Source organism: Chaetodon trifascialis, chromosome 7, assembly GCF_039877785.1.
Source record: "Chaetodon trifascialis isolate fChaTrf1 chromosome 7, fChaTrf1.hap1, whole genome shotgun sequence".
NCBI lineage: Eukaryota > Metazoa > Chordata > Actinopteri > Chaetodontiformes > Chaetodontidae > Chaetodon > Chaetodon trifascialis.
The window spans coordinates 7,877,916-7,903,044 of record NC_092062.1 but is presented as its reverse complement, the minus strand read 5'-3'; the positions used below and the strand labels follow the sequence as shown (position 1 = coordinate 7,903,044).

The following is a 25,129-nucleotide window of genomic DNA, read 5'->3' as shown; positions in this document are numbered from 1 at the left end:
TCCTGTCATAAGGCATTGTATTCCCCTGATCGTTCAAGGTTGTAAAGGTGCTGGTTCAGTGAACCTTTCTTCAGACAGCCAGTTTTGCCATTAACAATTTCTTTTTGAGCATTTCATATCAGTTCACAGACACAGACCCTACACATATTTTAAACAAATCGGTGTGCTTGAATACATCCAGGTCTGCTTGCATCCACCAAACAAACTTGGATGGGCCTGGGCAAAAGACTGCCAGCAAAGGCAAGTGTTGAACCAGCTCGAGGTCTTCAAAGATTCACTCAGTTCCAAGTATCTGAGACCCAAACAGAGACTTGACTCATGTCAAAAACACAGGTTTGGTGGGTCCCTCTGAGACAGGGTTTGGTAGGTCAGACTGAATATGATATGAATATATGATACTGAATATTACACAATGAAACACTGGATGGAGTGCCATGGAATTCATGGTCCCAGAGGATGAAGTCTACTGACTTCACTGATCCTCTGACTTCTTCTCTAGTGCCACCATGAGGTTGACTTTTTTGTCTTTTAGATACATGGATTGCCATAAAATTTTGTCCACACATTCATGCCTTCATCAGGATGAACTGTAATGACTTTGGTGATCCTTTACCTTTTTATTAATGCCTTGTGCATACTGGAGGAATTTAAAATGTTAACTGATTTTAAAAATGTGACAGACCACAGACAAGAGATCTATTCATTTATTTTTTAAATATTTTATTGTAAGAATGCACACACCAGATGATTCAGTCAAGACGTAGGACCACACACTTGTCATTTATACTGAATTTCAGAGTGGTGGTTCCAGGGAATTTGCATGATCAAACATGAGAAAAAAAACACAAAAATAACATGGAGGCAGAGTGTTGTTGTAGCTAGTTGCAGTAGTTTGTGCTATGTTTTAAACCGCAAAACAAAAAAGGAGGAAAAAGTGTGGATGAAGTCATGACTGAGAAGCAACATTGCTTTTACAATTTGCAGTGGGAGCTAGAGGTGAGTAACAACATCCAGTTGGTGACGCTAGATGTCTAGCTGTCTTTGTCTTTCCAAGCACTCACCTTATTAAGCCCATAGCTTTTGGAAATCGAGGCACATCTAAGGCAGCCTGATAGAATTCCTTTATTAATGCAAAAGGAAGCAACCCATGTTGACTCCCTAAAAAATAGTCTCCCATGCAGATTTCTTTGGAAGGCTCTCCACAAGGTTATGGACACTGAATGAGCTCAGTAATCACTGCTTTAGTCATTTGTCATTTTTCATGTCTTTTATATCTTTAAGACGCAGCATAACACTTTTTTCTTGAGTAATTTTCCAACAAACTCCTGTAGGAAAACTAAAACGAAAGATGAGTAATCAGGGATACGCTCTAGTACATTTATGGCATGATGAGCCAAAGCTGTGGGAAACTCAATGCTCAATAAAGAATTGTGTTGTCATGCTGCCGGCTATACATTGCGTTGTTATTTTGACACCCTTTTATTTCAGGGTGAAATCTAAACTCTCACTTGGGGTATCATTTACCGCACAGCTGCCATACAGTTTTCAAGAAAATCAAAATTTATGTGAATTAATTCTCCAAATTACAGTGCAGTAGAAGTGGAGTCCCCTACTGCTTAGTCATTTGTATAGACCGCAGACAAGTGAATGTGTAAAGGCTTTGATTCAAGTTTCACTTTTAAAGGAGTCTCAGTGGAGAGCCAAGGGAAATGTCTGCTGGCACCCACACTTCCTGCACCAGCCTGCCTCCACAGAGGACACAAACCCAAAACAGCTATCAGTACTAAGACAGCTTCCTCTTATCAACACTGCCACAGGGAGATTAAAATAGTTTGTTCCCAAAATGTCGATTATTACGCCTTAAATCACCCATGTCACCCATGATTAGGGGGAACAAACACTTGTCTTAATTATAAGCAGCCACAATATTCATCATTTAAGCTATGATTCATAATTATTTATGCAACAAATGTGCCAAAAACATTTGCTTAAACGAAATCCTTACCAGACATGGTACCACAGCTATTCACAATGTGTGTAAAACCCAGCAGCACAACAATCAACTCCCTGTCACTGAAGAAAATAAACTAGTTTTTAGCCTCTGCAATGAGTGGGTTGTTTTACAGTATCTCAATTTGAACTGGACTGTCATATTGAAAAGATATGAAAAGAGTCAGTGCTGTGAAGATCTTGCCTGCAGCAGTCAGCCATTGTTTCCTCCATTGTTCTCCCTGGTGACTTAAATAAAGAGAGTCTCCAAAGCCACACAGCTCTAAATATGTATTTCTGCTGTGCTAATTAGAGACTGTCAAGCGGGCACTGAGCCCAGGACGAGGAATGGCTAAATATACCAAAACAAAAACAAAGCTTCCAAACGGAAAATTATAAACATTTAGACAGAAAGTCATGGAAAAAATTGCAAATGTAACTGGAAAGGTGACTTTTTGTGTGTGTTTGTTTTATTGAAGGAGGCATGTGGCAGTGACAGGAGTCAGTGGATTGGTCACAGGCTTTGAGAATGTGACTATGGAGCTATCAGTGATTTTAAAAGGCAGGAAAGGTCACACTGTCAACGCAGCAGAGGAAGCAGTTTGGAGAAATTAAACACAAGAAGCAGTCGTTCCTCCTGTTTTACAATGGCTCAATTTAGATGGCGATTTTTAGATTTTGGCTACGCTGCAACAGCCTGACCTGGTTCCAGTTCACATGTTAAACTTTCTTGTCATTTGATTAAATTGATGAAGTACATTTTCAGTGGATGTAAAAAAAAAAAAAAAAAAAAAAAAAAAAAAAATTCAAACTCCGTCTGTCAAATAAGATAATGTGTATAATTATAAAGCAGTATCAGTTTTTAGACACTTGAGGACAGAAGAACATGCTGTAATCACAACAATGACATATTATTACCTTTGCTACAGTGAACCAAACAGTTGCCTGTTTACACATCCAGCATACACAAAGCAACATTAGCATTTATTTTGAGTTGAGTTTCTGGCCATATGATTGTACAGTAATTCCAATATTCAGCTCTGTTTTGATCTCCATTGAGTCCTGAGGGAAATATCTGGATCTTTAGCTGCCACATGTTCCACTTTCTTGACGAGCAAGTTGCTAACTTGCTCGTTGTTCCAGGGCAGCTAATGTACAGTGTGATATGATGTGTGTATAACAGCTTCTTCCTCTTCCTCTTTTTGTTGAACCAAAACAAAACAATGACCTGAAAGGCACTAAAACACTAAGTAAAGCTAGGGGGAACTGCAGGATTGGATTACAATTATCTGTGGATTCATTGCTATGAGCAACACCTTTCACATTATACATAGTCTTTTGATCCATTGTTAATACAAAGGTATTGATTGGTGCAGCTTTAAAGGTTAATCTAAATAGCGCCACTGAATGAAATGAATTGCCATTCATATATTTTGCAGTCCACAAGTATTACTCAACCTTTTTCCTCACTCAAAGGAAAGAATTCTTATGCTATGGTGTATTATGAGATATCAAGTCAAATATAAAATAAAGTGAGAAATTCCTTTACACTGGCTGTATCCCAGTGAGCCAGTGCCAGATTAAAATTCAAATGACATGACTTAGAAAAATTGGTGCTGCAAAGAAATTCTAAGCGGGAGCATACCAAACTATATCTGGAGTCCACAAATTTGTTCAGCTTAACTGAATTTCCAAACTAATATATTGTTCAATTTAACTGTAAACCCTGGGAAAGCTTCAAATTCATGTCTAAAATATCTTACAGATAGATACTAAAATATCTATCTTGCCTTCTCACCCAAACAACAGCTAAATATGGATTTCCCTGCTACACCCAAAATCCAGCAATAATCCTGGCATCTCAGACAGCAAAGGCATGTCAGACTCTAGTTTTTCTCCTGGAGAGAAAACTGTGAGTAGTAGCAGAAGGATAATAAGCTCATTTAGTCCTCCAGTACGATCTCAGCGTTGTCACGGGTCAGTCGATTGCCATCACATTCACCGTCATTTCTCCAATCCCCCTCACTCCTGCCTCAGTCCCAGTTCAGATAGAAGTGCTCTGACTCAGCCTCCAGGAAGGTGAAATGTTTTACTGTTAACATATTTCCCCCCTCTCTGACCTCGAATGGTTCCTTTCTTCCCTCCCTGCAAAATAGCGTTCCTTGAGATCCTTCAGCACCGCCGCTCAACAGCACATCTGACACATCTGGGAACCAAGAGTGCATTAAGTGCTCTATGTCTACAAGTGTATCTGAAAACTGAGAGTGCGTCAGGGCTGAAGACTGGAAGCCATGCCACAAGCCCCGACTGGCATGTTCAAACTGTGGAAATATGCAGCAAAAATTTAAAAGCAGGACAGCATATTTATGAGTTTGACTCAAAGGCTAACCGAGCACCATGATATATTGTTGTGTTAACGGTTTGGTGAAGCTGCCATCGAAAGTTACTGAATGACTGAAATTATAACAAACTGATGCTTTAATAAATTCTCTGTAGTGATGGGTGCTGGGCATTGCTAAAACCTCTCATAAAAAGTTTACATTGTGAGAACACTGTTGTCTGGACCCACAACAGTTGCACATTAAAAACAGAAGATAATATAAAATATGACTGATGATGAATCGTAATGTATGCTGAGCTTTCCCACTCCGCCTTTCCCCTTTTTGTAGATAATGTCTGAACTGATTAACTACACACTCTGAAATAAGTCAGCGTCCCAGAGGAAGCTCTTTATCATTTGGAATGCTTCAGAAAAAAAAAAAAAGAGCTGCTTTATACATCTGCAAATATAAATCTTAGACATGCAACTGAAGTCAAAACAGCATTCTGTGAAGGGCAATGCGATTGGTTCACACTTACCCTTCTCATCATGAGCATTTGCACAGATGGACATCAAAGTGTTGGATGGAGATGAAGCGTAGCACATTCACACTCCTCTACCTATCTCAAACTTCCCTCCGACCAGCTGCTGAGCAGAGTCAGCCCCAGCTGACCACACACAGCAGTTAGGACACTGAGTGGGACAGCGTACACATATAAAAGATAATATACATAACTTTGGCAGCACTTCATTCACAGACACAACCTTCATTCCTCATGACCCCCCATCTGAAACCCCAGACCTAAACACAAGATAACTTTAATAGTTGAATCTCAAAAGGATCTCACTCACTTCGCTGAGTTCAGTTCATCAATCACCCAAAGTGGAAATGGTGCAAATGTCTGAACTGTACGTTCTGGTGGAACCATCATGTGTCTAATAAAAACAGTGGAAGGAGCTGGAAGGAAGAACAAGAAAATGTTGAAAAAATTGATTGTGACAGTATCAGATTTAAAGACTCTATGTGACAAATGTTAAAATTTCGCAGTCAGGCTCTGCCCAGTGGCAGTATCTTAAAAGACTGAGATGAGTGTGAGGACGCTAACACATAGACGGCACCAATTTCTCTTAATTTCCTGCTTTTTTTATGTTCAAAGATGCTATAATCTCATGTAATGTCTACACAGTGGGCCGCGATCCACTGGCAAACATGGTGGTCACTCATTGTCCTGTGAGCCTATGAATCCACTTTGGGATTTGCTTATCTGCTGGTTCTTTTCAATCCCTCATCTGATCTAGTTAGGTTTAGGTTTTAACATTTCCAAGTAAGTACATTTTTAAAGAATCAAAAATCAGTGATCAGTTTGGAACTGTGTTCGCCTTTTGTTGAGAGGTGGCAGCATCAGCCCATAGCGCTTTCACTAAGATTAATACTGGCATTTCCCTTATTTTAGTGATGATTTTCTATTTTCTGTGTGCTTCTTGACTTGCAGCAGATGCAGCTTTTTTATCTCTCTTAATATTTTTTTATATACTATGTTAATTGTTACACACAACAACACCAAGGCAAATTCCTTGTACTGTATGTGAAAACCTACTTGGCAACAAACCTCATTCTGATTCTGAGTTACAACCTGAAAATTAGATGAGCAGCACATTGAGGCATGACTTATTAGCTCCAAATACTGGAGATCATAACTCACAACTATTATATTAATATGCTTAAAACGTCTAACATGACAAGATGACATCAGCGAGGTTGTTTCAGTTGATATGACTCTTTGCTCTGTCTTGTTGGATGGGCTTTCTTCCCCTCACAAACTGTCTTTGGCTGAGTAAAATCACCAGCTTACAGAAAGCACATTAAGCAGACAACAGTCAAACTTTCATGTTGGCCATTGTGGAGTTCATGGTAATACCACAGCTGAACTGCCATGATGATGTTTTACATTTCAGTCTATAAAGCTGGCTATAGCTGAAAGTTCTGTACGTTCCTTCAGGCTAATAAAAGGACAAATAAAAGTTTCAAGATAAGAGATTTGTTAGCATCTAAGCTTGTTTTGCCAACCAAGAATCACACCGCAAAGTGGAAGTGGCTTTCCTGCTAGTGTTCTACCAATTAGGCATGACAGCTCTATTTACACACCACGGATGTGCGATCTTCAAAGTTTGTAATGCGATGATTTTAGACGTTATCTTGGTAATCACAAGTTCCCCAGGCAGTCAAAAATTATGTCAAGTAGAAAAACACTACGCAAACATCGTGATGACTGTTCCTCCACACAAACTCAACAATGCTGACTAGACTTCCAGTCACAAATTTGCAAATGCAGGCAGATGACTGTCGCCTGCTGAGGCCAAAGCCGCATCAAGTTCACCATATTCTCACCATTCTCTTTAGTGTCTATTTTCTCCATGCTCTAGTGCATTTAATAGATAGATACAGTAGAAATACTGGGGAAGAGAAATGAAATTAAAGTTGAAACTAAGAAGAAGCTTTGCTTGAAAAGCTGGCTTTCAAGAAGCAAACAGACAGAGGCTCTCCATGCGTGCCTTTGTCCTGTGCAGTAGGTACTGTATACAAGAAGTCTTTTGGCAGCTCATCTGCCAGGGTTTTAATTATCTGTCCCAAAGAAGCCAGTTCCAAAATAGAACCAAATCTGTTTCTGTCACAACCAATGATGACACAATCTCACCAATAACTATGATGTTTCCTTCACCAAACCCTTTTGGGTCTACAAAAGTCAACTGCGAACTGGAGCTTTACAAACATCATGTTCCCCTTACACTCAGTTGGACTTGGACAGATGGTACGCATTTGTGTCGTATCAGCTTTCACAGACAATGATGTGTTGCTCACCCAAGCTGGAGAACAGAAACGCTGCCCTTGTTTGATGGGGAACAAAGTTTCACCCCTGACTTAGAAACAGATTCGCTGTTTGCCATGGAGGGTGTAAGCGTGTGAGCCTGACATGCAATGCTCCTTCAATTAGGCCTGGAAATTATTTCGTTGCCACACAAACTAACCGCTTACGTCAGATGAGACTGAACTACCCTCTGTGTCTAACAGGATGTTATTGGTACACAAACACCCCGTCAAGCCGACAGCCAGGCAAAATTACCTTGGCTGGACCAAGAGTGTTTTTGTCTCACCCCCTCCCTCTCGCCTTAGCAACCATTTGTCCGCCCCAACGGAACAGAATTAAAACCAACCCTCGCCTGATTTTTTTATTTTTTATTTTCTAAGAGAAATGAATGCTGATTACAAAGGAAGAGATATTCAAAATATCCAGCTCATTTACTTGTGAGGGAAAGAACTGACAGTCATTCAGGCAGATGTACATGTGTTTTGTGTTTCAGTGCTGTTGTGAGTTCTCTGTTTGGGCTTAAAGAGGCAGCGGACCACAGCCTGGAAACCCAAACAGTATACGTTGTGCACTGAAGTCTTTCCATCTTATGGCATCAGTGAACTAATGTACAGTGCATACTTTATGTGTGTGTATGTGAAAGTACATTGCTTGAAGGTAAATGTTTGATGGGGTAATGACGCTTTGAATAAACGGAACAGAAACAGCCGGTGTTCTCCATCCGTACCTTGTGATTCTAGTAGGCAAACACTGGACTCTGTGTTTTTAAAGGCAAATACACTAATCTTATAAGAGCACTATTTATAGGCAGTAAACTGAAGGCAGGCTATGCCTGAATATTCATCATGATATAATCTTTGGAGGTTTCAATTCTGCCCTTCAGGGTAGGATTTGTATTGGTAACAATCCATGATCGCATTTCAGTGAAACAAAATGTGAGATGAAGAACTGACCACAATACAACTGAACTCAGATGCCATTTTCCAAAGTCATACAAAAGGCTTAGCATCATATCTCCCCATTATGAGGAGGTAATAATAATTATAATAATACGCATCCTGTTAGGCATTAGTATGTCTTAACTCCATGTTCCAAGAACCTCTGAATTCAGTGATCAAGATCTGAACTGGATGATGGGAACCCAGACTCAGTGGCCACAAGTCTCTGGGGGAGAAAACACAGCACACTACTCTGTATGTCCCATCCATATGCCAGACTCCAGCTCCATGTGACAAAAAAGAGCTTCCTTTTAGTGTGAGGCCAGAGAAATGCCATAGTTAGGGTGACAGGATTATGTAGGACTGCACCAGCCGATCATAAATCCATTACAAAGTTTGTGCGTCTTAAATTCTTAGTACCTGTACTAATTTCAAACTAGCCATATGGTAAATTGAGTTAAGTAAAAAATTGTCTTAGTGGTGGAGCTTTTGGTAACATGTAAATTGGTAACTTGGAAATATCTGTAGGGCTATCAGATCAAAAGCAGATCATCAGCTATGTGAACAGGAAGACATGGTGGCACCACAAACTGTAGCATAACTTCCAAAAATTCCGATCATGCTAACCTAGCAAACATTGTTGGGTAATTTAGCCAAATGTTATTAGGATAATGTTAAGTAAATTGAGGTAAGTTGTTTTTAAAACTTAAAGTTGTTAAGTATTTTTGTAAACGAAATTTTAAATCTTCCTGGATTACGTCGATATTAAACAGAATTTTCTTTTTCGGTTGATGCTAAAATGGTTCATGTATCAATTAACAGTCCAACTGACACATCGTCAGTTGTCAGTTGGTTCAGTTAGCTGCACAACTCTTAAACCTGGAAATTAGTGGGAATATCTAGTAACACTGAGTTTCTACCTACCTGTTTGAATTCAGCAATGCATAAATCTCTACTTATAAAATAAACAGAGCTGGTGCGGCTTGCTCTTGAACAGTTTGGAGGACTTCTCTGCAATGAAAGCCTTCACTTTTGACTGGCTGACAAAGGCAGTGGCAGCAGTCATTACTGCAGGTGTGCTGAACACAGATTTGTTAATGTAAATCTAAAAGCTGTGGGTGTGAGGCAGTGCACTGCTATTTTACTGTTTCCCCAGTAGCGCTTTTCTTATCAGTGAGATGAATATGCTTTTCCAGGAATGAGTTCCTAATTCAATTATTACAACAATGGAAGAAAAGGGCAAACAACCTTCAGTGATGCTGAACAGAAATGAACTGATTCTGCATCAAATGAATATTTTTCTGTCCACCACACATCATTTATTTTCCCATCATCATAACTTTCCACTTTAACCCCAGGGCAAACTATCCTAGGCTGCACCTATTATAATTAAATATCAAAATAAAATATCCAAAGGATGCTGGATAAATACAATCATAGCAATCCCATGAATGTGTAATGACACTGTAAAACATGCCCCAGCGACCATTAAAATGCACAACTAGCCACATGACAGGCTACGCGGTTCTATAATCTTCAGTAATCTCTGGTTGTACAGTTTGACATGCACCAGAGCATCCTCACCCCCCATAGCTTCACGTCGTAACCTACCACCCCTGGTTTTTGCGTTTCATGTAAATATAGTGTGTAATGACACACTGTCAGAGCACAGATGCTATTATGGCCTTCCTACCAAGCAGAGGTCATCGTTGCCACCCCGCCCAAAAGAGGGGCCGCCTCACCACCATGGTTAAAGGCCCTGCTTTCACCCAGACCAAAATGACAGATGTGATTTTATCTTTACATTTTGACCATGATTTGTGGTGGAGAGTGCTGAGAATCCTATCTGAAACTTTACAAGGATTTAGCAGATACTCACTGATTAGTGGAATTGTTTCAATGGTTTCTTTTTTACACTGGGAAACTATCTGAATTGTTGCTCTCTTTCACCTGTGTGCTCTAGACAGCCCAGATGTTATGGTAGGTGTCACACTGGCAACATGCTCAGAAGTCTAATATATCATTTACATACGATTATGAGAAACAAGGAGGGAGTGTTTGGCACCGAGGTATCTGCTAAGTTCCAGTTTAGATTCGGTCCCTTTGAAAGTTCAGATGTTGACAGGTTGCATGTGCACTGCAGAAAAGGCCTGGTCATTGTTACCGTGAAGTACAACAGTTCAGTTCTATCACAACCATTCCGAATGTATTTATTTTTACAAGCCACAATTCAAAATATATGCTGCCAAATGCTTTCATTTAGCAGAATTGGTGTATTACTTGGACACCCCCCAAAAAACTTCTTCTACTGCACACAAAGACATGTCCATCACAAATTGTTTACAAAGTGACATATTGAAAGCACTTGCTCCAAAAAAAAAAAAAAGGCGCACACTGCAGCGCACATCTTGATCTCTATACTTAAAAAACATTTCCAAATAACACAAACAAATAGTCAAATATACAAACTGTGTAATGGTCATGATTTATCAGATGATTTTCCAGATGGCTGCTTTACATGAAAACCTCTCTCTCTCTGCAGTCCAGATTTGAATTTAAGCGATCCTGTCAAGACGTTTGCACTATACTCCTCTACTTTTCAAAAGCCCAGGCTGTGCCGTGGGGAAAACATCAATTTCTTATTCACACTTTGAAGTCGTTCTCACCTTTCTCCTAAAGCCCACTGATGGCTTGAGTTAAGCACTTTAGACACAAATTAAAAGCAAAGACCTTGAGGCACGGGGCCATCTGGTCTAGCTAGTCTGTCTTATGCCTCCACTGTAAACGTTTCATTAGCAAGCTGATTATTCTTTCCCTACAGGCTTTAAACCGCATGAGTAGCAAATGAACATAAGGCAGCAACGAGACAGCTGTCAAAACTACATCAGCAGCTAGCATCCTCGTTTGTGGACTGTACACTGAACATATGGGAAAAACTGGCACATGGAGAAAATATGCAATGCCTCAATGAGGAATAAATAAATCCTTTCAGGTTTACATTTCACAAAAAGGCTTTCAGTGTGTGATTGAAAGGAGACCCCAGAGGAATGAGTTGAGCTGATGTGAGTGTCTTAACAAGACGAACAGTCACAAATAGAAAAAAGTTGTTCAAATAACTGCAACGTTCTAAGTTACAAAATGCTATGAGGAAATGAAGAGCTAATTCTAAGCAGTTTATGGGGAAATCCACCTGGATATGTCAATCAGTAAACTGAGGACAGACTGTAATCATGATGTTATCCAGAGAGATTTGCAGTTGTTCCATATATAGTGAATAATTTAACAACACCTGGGAAGCAGTGGCAGCACCACTGGGATGGCAAGATTTTCTGATTCACGTCTAACCTTCAAATAAAACTCAATTCAATAAAATTTTGACGCAACTATCATTTGATGCCAATTAAGCCCCATTACACACAAAGTAATGCTGCACCAGTCAATATTTTTATATTGCCAAAGGATCAAATGCATGTGCTCCGTGTGCAAAAGGTCTGTATCACCATCTTTGCAGCTCCCCACCACTCTATGCATTTTAGCATCTTTTAGCTTGTTGTTTTTGTTCCACAGCCAGGAACCTCACTGTTTTTTGCCCACTCTTATCTCAGATATATCATCAAAAAAGCTCTGAACCCACTGTACGCTATCTATCCAGCACCAAATGGCAGTAGTGGAGAACTTAGAAGGCACGAAATAAAATGAATAAAATAACTCGATGCAGCCTCACCTTCAGGGGTAATTGTTAACTTTGTACACAAAATGTATAATGGTTTGGGTAGAATTTGTTGAGCTGTCAGATCCCAGAGGAAAAACCTAAATGACCTGGGCTTAATTTTTGCTTGTGAATGCTTCATAAAAGATTGCAAGACTGCAAATAACTGAAAGATTACAAATATGTTGGACTTAAACGGTTTTCATGTTCCCCAGAGGAGCTCTATCAAATTTAGTGATCAACCCAATTTCTGACTGCATAGCTTCAAATTTGCTGTAAACTATCCAAAAAACATGAACCCATTACCAAGGTTTACAGAGACATTTCCTGAGCACATTCATAGTCTCCAGAGGAGGAGCGCTTTGGATTTTGTTACCCAATTGAGGTCAAACTGCCTTTTTTTCCCCCTCTCTAAGAATATAACAGTCAGTATATAATCACTCTATATCTGCCACAGTGTAATCAACACCGCTGCTTCTAGAAGTCAGCACGTTTTCTACTTCCCTTTGATTTTCTAAACAGTGGTAGAGCAGTTCAAGCTGTTTTTTTCTCGCCAGTGTCTCGTAAGGGAGGAATTGGCAGATCTTCACCTCCTGACATGAAGTTTTCCCTGTCATTGAAGTAATAGTTTACCTATGATTCAAGACTTCTCAGAAATGTGCAGCGAAAGGACACAGGGTTCTGACAGTGGCCCTGGTTGATTCCATGACTCTCCATATCAAAATTTTAGATGGCAAGAGATGGACAAGAAATTTAACAAGGAAAGACACTTTTTCTGATGGAAGCACTGACAAAATGGAAAAGTGTTAAAAGTTTACAGTAGGACAAAAGTTCACACAGTGGCCATGATGTAAAATTCTATGACTTTTCTGCACTTTTAGAATTTTATATCTCTATATGAAAGTGCTTCTGCAAATGAAAAAAGTTCTTCTGTTTTGCCTATACGATGATCAGGGACAGTAGTTGGCTGAAAAATGACTGTTGATATACCAGTCTGGTATATAGTTCTCTGAATCCCATGACCAGTGGCAACCTTGTAGGATAAGTAACATTTCAGCTTTTTGCTGTCAAAATGACATTGACAAATTGAAAGCAATGAAACTCACCACACCGAATGTCTTCTCCAATTCTGAGTTTATTTTCGTTAAAAACCAATGGTCCATTATATTAGTACAATGCCATGTTCATGTTTGTTCATGTCAAACTAAATAAAGATTAGAGCAGAGGTGAACACATTCAATCGAAATTAACAGCACTGAAAGGCAGACAGTCACAAATTCAACCAAATAATCCAGTAACTCTTGTTTGAGAGGAATTTAAATGATGTGCATTGTGTTGATGAAGTAGAGTTTCATTACAGAGAGTGGATGAAGTCATTTTCCCCTTGCACCAGAATGAAGTTCTCTGATCCAGAGGTACTGTAACAGTCTTTTAGCTGGAGGACACAGAGGGACATGGAGCCCATCTGGATACTGCTTCCTGATTGGATGGTCAACAAAGTGTCTTTTCCTGGCTGAATTCCACTGATTGGACGAACGAAGAGGAAAACGAGCGGGTGTGGAGTTCATGGCAACAAGAAGTTGGCTCTGGAAGAAGAGAGAGATTAAATAAGTTAAAGGGAATAGCTTGGCGGCCTGCTGTGAATGGCAGATGAGGAGGAAAAGTAGAGCTGGATGGAGATGAGGATGAGAAGTGGTGTGTTGGAATCAATTAAATATTTTATTAATGGCTCCTTCCACCTTATTAATCGAGGCCAACATTTTAATAGCTATAACTCAAGATGACACTGACAATACTGGTGCAAAGGCTCAGAGAAAGAAAACTGCAGCTCATCTCTGTTCTTTGTCTCTGTAGAGCAAAAGCGAAGCCAGAAATCTGGCCATAATCATAGATGGTGATCTAAATTTTAAAAGCCATATCAATCATATCACAGCATTAGCCACCTAAAAAACATTTAAAAACTATCAAAATCAGACTCTGAGAAATTAATCCATGCATTTGTAACAAGTAGACTAGACCAGTGGTTTTCAAAGTGGGGGCCGGGGCCCCCTGGGTGGCCACCAGGGGGCGCTAGGGGGGCCTCAGAAAATTGGGTTAGGGTTAAAAAAAAGCAAAACATGTTAGTTAATATTCTTATGCTAAAGAAATGTAATAATTATTGAATAGTGAACACACACAATTGAGAGAGGTTTGATTTCTTTTGTTCTGTTCTTGTCTGTCAACATTTTGTTACAAGGTTCATTATTCAGTGGGAATATAATACAGTGTTGAAAACATGTTCGTTAATGTTCTTATGCTAAACAAATGTGATAATTAACAAATAGTGAATAAAAGTAAGAAAATCATTCTAAAAGTTGATGTTTCTTTACATATTTTGTAGCATTGTTGGTGGGTTTGCCAAGGGGGTCCCCGGCCAGAAGTTAATGCTTTTTGGGGGGCCATGGCATGGAAAAGTTTGGGAACCCCTAGACTAGACACTGGACTAGACTACCATAATCATCTATTCACCAGCCTCCAAAAATCAGTGGTGCAGTAACTATGGGCAATTCAAAATGTGGCATTCTCACCAGCACGCATTACACCAGTTCTTAGATCTCTGTAGTGGTTACCCATCAAACCTACAATCGATTTTAAGATCCTGCTACTTGTATACAAAGCTCTAAGTGGCTTTGCACCTCAGTATATAAAAGACTAATTAGGTACAAACTGGTTAGAACTCTCAGGTCCACAGGCAGTGGTCTTTGAACTGTCCCGCATATGAACTCTAAAGCAGGGGAGGCTGTCTTTGTATTGACAGTATAACTCAATTAGATGGAACATCCTGCCTGCGGAGCTGAGAGGGGCCCCTACACTGAACACTCTTAAAAGCAGGTTAAAAACCGTACATTTCACAACAGTCTATGGCTACATTCTTAGTGTGTGTGTATGTGTATGTGTATGTGTATGTGTATGTGTAGGTGTAGGTGTAGGTGTGTGTGTTGTGTATATCTTAACATTCGGCACTGATTCTTGTGTGGCTGCACTGACACTCGTTGATTCATATGTCATGTACCTTTGTGAACTTATTTTGCGGTGTCTGTTCACTTCGTGTAAAGCACAGTTTGTGTTTTCCTGCTATGAAATATGATCGATAAATAAAGTTTGATTTGACAATTAAAAAGCCATTCTGAAAGAGTCTGGCAGACTGACTGTCCCATCTCATTCAACACTTCTGCAACCAATAGAAGACAATAACATGCCTTCACAATGAGATAGCAGTATCAGGTTACACAGCTAAATGGAGTATATCCATACTATCGGCCCTGTTACCACTTGACAATAAAATCAATCATGAGTGGTCTGATTACAAGTCAACAGCTGTAAATGCAGGTGTGAAAACACCCAAAACAGATGCTTCAGAATCCTGTGAACACTCAAGCTTCACATTCGGAGGCTTCAGCATTAGTGAAGCATGTTCGCATGTAGTATGTAAACACAACCATCCTGAACACACTGAAGGCCTTACAAGGTTGAGTAACACATCAACATTTTGCAAGGGCTTCTGCCACTGAGGACACCTGACTTTGGGTTGTGTCCAACAATTTTCATTAATTAATCTGTTGATTATTGTCTTAACTAATCAATGCATCATTTGGTCTATACAATGTCCAAATATAGTGAAAATGGTGATTATAATTTTCCTTTTTTTCTGCAGTTTACTAGCACAGAAGAAAGAAATCATAAGTAACATTTATTACAAGCTGCATCTAGATGGCAAGCCTACTAAGCTAAGTTTATTATGCTATTCAGAAGATGGATTAAATATGACATTAAGGGTAGTTTAAATGTTGCATGTTAAAATGTTCTCCAGTGCATGAAGGTGTTGCCCAATTTTTTGTTGCTTAATTTAGAATTGTACATGATTCTTCCATCTTCCATAAATCCTTCAATGGTGTACTTAGGCCATTGGTGTTGGCTTCTAGACAACATGTTGCATGACTCACAGAAACTTAAATCACTATCATATTATTAACTGCAGGTGGCTTAACATAAAGTCAGTGTCGGTAAATCATACAATGTAACGACAGCAACCCCTAACCCCAAGTGCAAAGCTATATGGCCAAGTGCAAATGTGCATTTTCTTCTATTTCACAATTGCATCTTTGCACAGATAAAATCTAATGTGAGCTGGAAAAAAATCCCATACAGTTGCCAGAGCATTTCAGATGTACATGATACTATGTCTGAACAGGGCTCTGGAGTGTGTATTTGCCTGTGATGGCTGAAAAGGAATAAATAAGACATTATGTCTGGTGGAGGATTATATTTAAAAGATAAAGTTAAAGAGTGTATAGGAAAAGAAAATATTAAATGCAATTAAATAGTTTCTCTAATAATGGGTGTTTGTTCCTGATGGCAAGTCATATTTTTCATGTCTTCACAACTGCATTCCTGAAGTAAATAATGCAGATTAGAGGGCAATCGTTGACAGGTCTTAATATACACTAGGGGTTTGAAAATGACATAATGTCTCTTCATATCCTTCCTTCAAAGGAAGATGTCAGATCTTTCCTACCTGACGGGGGTTCAGTAGTTGATCATCTTCTTGATTGCATCAAAGCACTTCCACTTGTCTGGGATGTAGAATGGTTCAAAGATGTGAGGGAAAGGGGTGTCGTAACCACAGACCCTACTGATGGGAGCCTCCAGGTTAAGGAAGCACTCCTCCTGTAAAGAAAAAGAAAAACACAGATGAGCACAAATACTCGTTATGGGCTGAATACCGTCAGTGCTCGGTTATCATTCATTCAGAGGGAAGCTAAGTCATCGTGTTCGTACTGCAACAGCTCTGAGTTTATCACTTTGGGAAAAACAATGACGGCTGGGTGTCACCAGGACGTTTAGTCACAACATGTGGTAAATTTACCTCTTCTCAGTGGTTGGGCATGTGCCCGATTTATCCCCAGTTTCCAACACTATCAAGAGAGGATTTGGTATTGATTGGAAAAAAACAAGTGTAAGACGGTCACTGTACAACAGATTAAACTACTTGACATCTTAATTTCATTTTTCTTGCCATATCTGATTTATACAAACCAAGGGATTCATTCAGGCTCCTCAGAGCAAGCCAGTGTTCAGGCAATTGGAGTGCAAAACAAGCCATGACTCGTGTCTCTATATTGGCTTTTGACCTCTTCCCATGGAGACAAAGCAGAATGAAGTGGGCCAAAACACTCCAAATGGGACAAACCCCCTGATGAGTTAAATGAACACACTTGGACTCGTGCACACAGATTTGCAGAAACAGACCTGAAGTACCCTCTTTCAGATTAAACTGACCTGCAAACGACTCAAGCAACCGAAAACAAAAGCATACTCGTTGACTCCGAGGAAGTTGCACAGCACCCCCTTTGTGTATCGCCTGTTTGTGCATGTACAGTCTGTTTCTGACAGACACGGAACAGATTTTCACCCGTTTCTTGTGACACTGACAGCATCACCATCCATGTAATCACACATTACCAACCCACCAACTGGCCGCCATGGAACAGTTTGGCGTTTGGCAGGCTAGGACTTGTATGTTTCACACTATGTTTTTCATTTCTTATAAAACCTCTGGCAGAACCCAGGGGAATGTCAGACTTGACGAGGAGCCTTTTGTGCTTTGGTACTTTTACAGCCCGTAAAAATGCAACACAACAAGGGAAAGAGAGAGACTGCAGCAGATGCTTGTTGCCCTGTGTGCCTGTGCAGTAGAGAGCTTTCCCGCCTGGACGACAGGTCTTGGGTTGTATCACTGAATTCAAAGGATCGCCAAGTAGGAAGACAAATTATTAAGCTTGGATGCAAGAAGCAGTTGATGACACAGGAATAAGACTAAGAAATAACAGCCATGCTAGCAGCTCTGTGAGGCTATATTTAGACACAGCGGGGCTTCAAGTTAAATGAAAACGTCAGCATGCAAACATGCTCACAATGACAACGCTAATATATTGTATAATGGCTACTGTGTTCATCGCCTTAGTTTTTTGTGTTAGCACGCCAAAATTTGCAAAATCCCCATTCATCAAATTATTGAACAGACATTTTGAATGCATAATGAAGTAAGGTGAAAAGTTAAGGGATCACCAGGGTTATTAAAATTAATCCTAAGAGGAACATGAATGTGTTTACCTAATTTCAAGGGAGCCCATTCAATAACTACATTATAATAACTATTGGTAGTACGCTCAAAATCATAAATGTCACCCTCATGGTGCTCTAGGATGAAAAGTCAGGGGATCATCAAAGTATGCAGCATTCATCATCATCGGAACCATGAATGTTTGTACCAAATTTTGTGACAATCATCTTGCCCACAACCAGGAGGTCCTGACCCCCACTAGGGGTTGCCAAAGCTTCACAGAGGGTAACCAGGCCTTCCACCCAAGTGGTAGATGAGCTGACGTTGCCATCACTAGAACCACGTTGTTAGCATGGCTGAAATATTAAGCATATATTTCTAAGACTGGGTGAGATGGCGGTAGAGGTGAAGCAACATCTCTGACACAGAGCTAATGTGATAAGTCACAGTAAGATCTTCAAATTGATACTTTGACACAAGAAGCCAGTGAAGAGAGGCCAGTCCAGGTCTCTCATTTTGGTGCCATTAAGAATGAAACCCAAAAGGTGGGAGCTCCACCTGATCTGCTGTGCAGGGCTCTATGCTGCTGGCACTGTTATCTGCCTGGCAGCTGGACTCCTGCACCCTTGCACTTGCTGTCTGCTCCACCCAGCTAATTAACTGTGATTAGCTTTAATGAATGTACACTGAATGGAGACAACTAGTTCAACAATCCCTCCTTTCCTCTTCACTGCTCTGTTTCCTCCTTCCTTGTGGACTTCAGAACAACTTGAGACTGATTCTCTCCAACAGGCTGTTGCAGACCCTGACAACAGACACTGTACTACCAGTGAAAGCCCAATCTTGGCATTTTCCAATTTTGTTTTCTCCTTTAAGTTTCCTTGAGCAGACTGTATTCATGTGCTGACAAATGTCCATGGCCTTAGGGTCTATGAAGTGCATTCAAAGTCAGCTGCGTATGAAAAACAGTGTATGTGAGAGTAGAAAAAAAGGTTTGGATTATGAAAAGCTCATTCTTTGAAAATGCAAGGTTTTAACTGAAGAGTGGTGCCATGGCGTGCTGCAGACTGCAGGCATACTTTGTGTTTCTGCTCACATAGCCTCCAGCAGGCTACTCCATGGCTGTCATACATTTCATTGGGTCATGATCTTCAGCTGTGAATTTATTAATTAAAAGGCTGATTCTATACTCATGAGTTCACTGAAACAGTTGAGTCCTGTTTTAAAGAACACTTAAACATCATTAATGCATGCCATAACTGGCACCTAGCTTACAAAGGTAACTGGGGTTTTCTTAAGAGAAGTTCAGTCTTGTACTGGAAACATTGGGAATGTCAAAGTTTGACAGGAGTGTACTTGAATAGACAGGGCCTGGAGCAAAGTTGGATGTGGATATCATCCTCCTTGAATTGACAGGCTGGTGGAAGGCCAGCAAATTCACATGCAGCGAGTGAGTTTTTTTCCAAGGTATTTATGAATCAGTGAATATTTCTGCAGAGCAAAGAAGAGAAAACTTCCAATGACCCATTACACCACCACTCGGTATGTTCCTCTTTTTTCATGTCAGTAAACTGATGAAAGTGACAATGTGATTATCCGTGTCCATTGACATGACAACCTCAAGATCTATTCTCTGCCCAACTACAGACAACCAGGCAGACAGTAGTAGGGAGTTTGCCCTTTTGTCAGGATCACATCTGTAATCTCCTCTAAATACATTTACTGGAAGTGGGAGAAAAGTACAGTAGTCTGCCTGCCTGCCAACACAGCTGGACAGAGAATGGCCACACAACTCAGATTTCATTCAAATCGGTGTTTATCTTTTGGGAAGTGCATCATTATATGTAATATGCTTAAATGTCAGAATAAAAATATGTCAAAATGGCAAAACACTTGCATTCTGCAGTGGCGCAGGACTCAAAAATACTTCACAAAAGGGGGACTTAGGGTTGCTGTTATGATATTGTGTCTCCTGTCACACGAGACTCTGAGTTTGTCAGAAACACCTACAGATTGGGGGTTGCAGTCAGACATGGAAAGTGCCAATATCATTTGCTATATCAGCTTAGAAAAACAATATCAGGCCTCCAAAGCAGTGTAATTTCAACTGAGAACAGACCAGCTAGTTTGAATTCTTCAACATGTTTCTAAATCCCTCAATATGAGGGGTAGAGATGCAGGGGGGTGCAACACTTGAGAAGTGTATTATGTGGGTGGGTTTAAGCGGGGTGGGGTGAGCTACTCAAAGCTGGTTCCAGGTTTGGGTCAGTCAGTATTAAGCAGAACTAAGTCTTTGCAAGAGTCAGGTTTGAAAAACGCTGCTCACAGTAGTAGGTCGTTGCTTTGCAGCTCAATCTGACTCTATAGAGCTAACCCTCGAGTCTTGTCCTAAAACCTATTGTATATCCATGTAAGGATTCTATCAATTTTCAAAGAAAACCAGGAGTGAATTATGGCCAGCGCTCAGCCAGAGGGATCACAGCCAGGAGTGCGATCTGAGTACATATAGCCTCCAAAAAAGGGTGAGGTCAAACAGAAGGGGAAAACATTAAACATGTCGTGTTTCACGTGGAAATGACAGTCTAATCTATATTTCCGCAGTATTACATGCTGTAAATTCTTAAATAGTGGCAGAGAGAACCAGAGTACTACTTAGGACATTTTTGAGACATTTGATTTCACTCTTATTTCCCACTTTAATCTGAAAAACATCAGAAAATGTTGAGTTTTGTTAATGGTAGCTTAGCCCTGATCAGGTATATGGCAACAAAGAAATGACTGAAGCATGGTAATGGAGGACTCAACCACAAACAACTGAAAAAACGAAACATAAAAACATACAAGTTTGACTTCAGGGAAATCCTAGGAAATATAACTTTACAACTAATGCGGTTGTCTCTCCATTTCCCATCTATTCAATCATCTTTTCTGTTGTTTGATGAGCTCTCACTGGGCTGCTCTGCAGTTAGGTTTACATTTTTTACATTTTTTGTACATTCAGATGTACCAAGGCTATTTCTGAAGAACATGAAGTGCAGATAAAAGATCTGCATTTCTTTTATTTTAAGTCAAAACACTTGTAATGGATGAAACTGACATTGAACTCGACAGATAAAAAGTCACTGACTTTGATTTTAGTTCAGATGTTGAGAAATGACTGTACTACATAAGATACACATAAAATATGTATAATATATAAGAAGGTAAGAAATAGCTAAGGAGTCAATCAGGCTTTAGGCTATTGAGCAACTGGTGGAAAAGGGCAGCAGCAGACCACCATTATATAACCTCAGTAACCTCCTAACCCAACATGGTGGTACCTGTATCCAATTCTCTGGTCTTTTAAAGGAGATCTGTCCTTTGAAGGCAGTTATATTCTCGATGGAGAAGGACTTTTACAGTTGGGTATGACGCCCCAGGCCTTGGGTCTACTCTGCTTGTCATTCAGACAAGCCTAACAAGCAACTCGTAGTCTGATTCTGACTCAGACGGCATTTATGGCAGAAAACGTGCAAGCCTTCATCTTCAGCTAACACTAACTGGGCTAAAGTGGAGTTGGTAGTCCTTGAACTATGTCCCAGAACAGTACCACAACTCAGTGGGATGCTGGAGGTTAGTTTAAAATTACACACAAATAATGAAAAGCACCACCAGTGGAACTACAACCAGGCAATCTCTGAGACCTCCTGAGTCACAGTGCTATATGATTCAATGCAATGCAATGTGATTATATGGTTGTGCGCAGAATAAACTGTAGTTAAGCCAACTTTAGATACTAAACTACCATCTTTAATAGTGTATTGTACATTTGGTTTGTTATCTGCATTTTTTTCAGCAGCCAAAAGTTCTTGTTCAGCATTTCATTATTTCTTTCACAACCAATGAAAAAGAATACTTTTCAAAAACCAAATGATCAGCTAATTTGTGTACTTTTTGGAACCTGACTTAACTATAGTTATGTCGTGGTGGTTTGGAGAGTTAAGGGAGGAGGGTGATTCACCATTTCTCTCTGTGCATCCCTGAGGTCCATGAAAGCATTGTCTTTAGCCACATCTTACTCTGCCCTGCTCTGTCCTATCCAGTCATCAGCCAAACACTCAGGAAAGGGCCAGCCAATGACACATTATTAAATCACTCGGGCTGAAGCCAAAGCTTGACAAAGGAAACTTGCCAAGCCCCACCAAACTCCCCCTGCTCTTTATACAGAAAGGAAAATCAAATCCATAAACAGATCTGTATGGAAGGGCCTGAGGTGGATAGGTAGTAGTAGAAGCAACTCTCTCTGGAAATAATGGACTAAGGCCTCCCAGTGCCTAGATTACAAAAGCTATACTGACAGCCAGTGCATCTTGTTCTCCCTTTACTTTGTTCCTGGGAGGGGTACACTAGTAAACAAGGAGATAAGGAACATGTGAGGACCTATAACGTCCACACTGCTGTTGATCTGGATTAGTCTCACTCCAGTATCCTGAAATCCAGGATGTTATTGTTGTTGATGAGGACCTGTGAATCTCCCTGCAAAAAGCTGTATTCACATCCTCTCCCATTATTAAAGCTCAGTAGAACTGCACAATCAAATTATAACTGTTTTGTTTTTGTGAATTTTTTGAGTTAGCGAGAGAAGCTCCATCAAACCAGACACTCATGATTTAACTTCATGTTGCATCAACAAATGAGAAGGTGCCACACCAGTGGTTGCCAGAGCGGGTGCCTTTGGGATGGGTCAAAGGTGCCACAAGATTTATCAAAACTTGTTTCTATTTATAATTGTTAATTTAATTGAGTTTTTTAAAATGTTTCACCACGCACAAAAAAATCTTCTACATTAACATTGACTACATTTTATCTTAATCGGACTCTACACTACAAGCTAACGGCTTCACAGAGAGGTTTTGGCTGCTTGTGGAAGATGGATATCCATCACTGTCGGTCCACACAGATGGCCATCCACCTAGAGCTTGTTTGTGCTTGTGGTTTGTGCCTGTTAAAAGGAAAGTTTTTCTTTGCCCCCTTAACCAAGTGCTCGCTCAAGGGGGAATTGTTGGAATTGTTGGGTCTCTGTACATAAAAGAGTATGGTCTAGACCTGTTCTATATGGAAAGTGTCATGAGACATTTTGTTGTGATTTGGTGCCATATAAATAAACTGAATCACTGTAATGTTCACTGTGGTACTGTGTGTTCCAAACATCATATGTGTGATGTGGCTCGCTCAACATTGGTAAACTTGAAAGTACACGAGAAAATGTTTTCTGTTTTCAGACTGTATGACAATACGAGCACACAAACATATATAGTAAATATATATGCACAAAAGGGAGCAGTGTTTTGTTAGACTTGCAGCACTAAAAGGTCCCCACAAAATACAATGACATACATAGCAGGGAGTGCCTCCAACTTGATGAAAGAAGCCTACATTCAGAAAGATCTCGATGTTTGTGAGCACCACCTCAAATACGGTGTCTGTTAACCATATGTGCATGTTAAAAATACTATGGTTTTAGTCCCATGCTTTTCAACGTGTGTGTGGGTAGTTATGCAGAGGATAAAAAAAGATCTAGTAGATCATATCAAATTCACAGAATGAGCAGAAAAATGGAAATCCATGAGTAACATTATACAAAAGCCATGCAACATTACACAAGCTAATAAAGCTCAGTGTCAAGAAGGAGTGGATTCTAGGCCTGAAACAGTCAGTCAATCAATCAGCTGATCGTCAAACAATTGAATCTTAAATTGAATTGAAATTGTGGGTTTAGAACTGTTGGCCTGACAGGAGCACTGTGATATGTGTACTGTGACAATATGACAATATATATCACAGACAGATAGAGAAACGCCTATGATTTCATATTATGCTGTATCTTTTATTTTGTTGTATTGCAAGTTACACTTTTGATGACAGTATTTTTTGTCATTTGGACGACGCTTTGCGTTCTTTCACACAGCAAAGATGGGAGGATATTTGCCTGATGGCAATACAAATAATGATGGAGGAGAGTGAGCATGACACAAAACGGTAATTTCGAACACAAGAAGGAGTCCAATAAGCAAGACAAAACGAGGAGCTTGTACTTAAAAGAGGGACTACTTCTGTTTAGGTATGAAAAGTGTGGCATAGACCAGAAAACTGTACTTTGAAAATGATGCTGCAGGCTGATCCCCACAACAAAAGGTGCTGATTAATCTCTATGTTTAGGCATGTAGTTTGTGCTGTATTGAAGTGGTTATTGAAAATGTATCAGTTATGTATTGTGCCCATCACAATTGTTAAAATTTTAAACTTTATTGTATGTTAGTATTCTGTCTGTATCAAGACAACAGATAATTCAATACGTGTTTTGGTTTAAAAATGACTTCCTTAAGAGTTGTGAGGGAGAATTCTGACCACGATCGAACTGATGATTCCCTTTTCCAATCCAGAAATGTGCAGCCCTAAAGCACAGCCTACACCACATTCAAGTTATTTTATGGTGTGTCATTGAGGTTGTGACCTCACTCTGCTATCTCGAAAGAGGTAAAACAATGGTCCACCCAAAATCTTATCTCTTTGAGCTATCGATCACTCACCTCCTGTTGACTTCAAAGAGGTTTTTTAAATGCTTGATTTAGCTTGGTCCTCTGCAGACAGTGGCAGCTGTAGTCTTGGATGTAGTCTCGGATTCACAGTGGTTACAACGGATTCCAATGGTGACCCAGTTTCATGGTGAAGGAAAAACAATCAAAACGGCAACAAAATCCCCTCTAACCACTCAAGCAGCATAATCCACTTCTCTTCTGTCCATCCATATTCTTGTTGATACACTTCACATTTGTGTGTTTGCTAAAAGATGGCTCAACTTCAGTCTGAGTCCTTGCTACGCTCTCAAGCAAACACATCACTTATTAATTATCAAAGGCTACTGTGGGCCATCACAGCTTTTATTTGTGAGGAAGGCAAAAACAAGCATATCCATTTCTCTTTGAAGAGGGAATATCTGTCATATAGTATTGGGTTTAACAGTGTGACAGAGGCCTGTGGGTCAAGCTGTATCCTTCTAAAAGCACAACTATCAACAAGTCTATGGTTTTCTTTCCAGTAAGTGTATCCAAAATCGCCTCAGGCCACGTGAAAACTGCAGATCAATGCAATCAGTGAACACACCAGCAACTTACATCACCCATACACAATGTGAAGACATGGAAACATGGAAATGAGGGGGAT

At 40.0% G+C, this 25,129-nt stretch overlaps 1 protein-coding gene across 1 annotated transcript in view; it reads right to left on the bottom strand.

The window, feature by feature from the left end:
• Positions 1-12,938: 12,938 nt before the first annotated feature.
• Positions 12,939-25,129, bottom strand: part of bckdhb (branched chain keto acid dehydrogenase E1 subunit beta) — a 49,438-nt gene continuing 37,247 nt past the window's right edge. Inside the window, exons 10-11 of the mRNA XM_070967206.1 lie at positions 16,379-16,530; positions 12,939-13,409 (exon numbers count right to left, since the gene is read on the bottom strand). Of these exons, the coding sequence (XP_070823307.1) occupies positions 16,390-16,530 (141 nt within the window). The 3' untranslated portion in view covers positions 12,939-13,409; positions 16,379-16,389. The remainder of the gene's footprint in view (positions 13,410-16,378; positions 16,531-25,129) is intronic.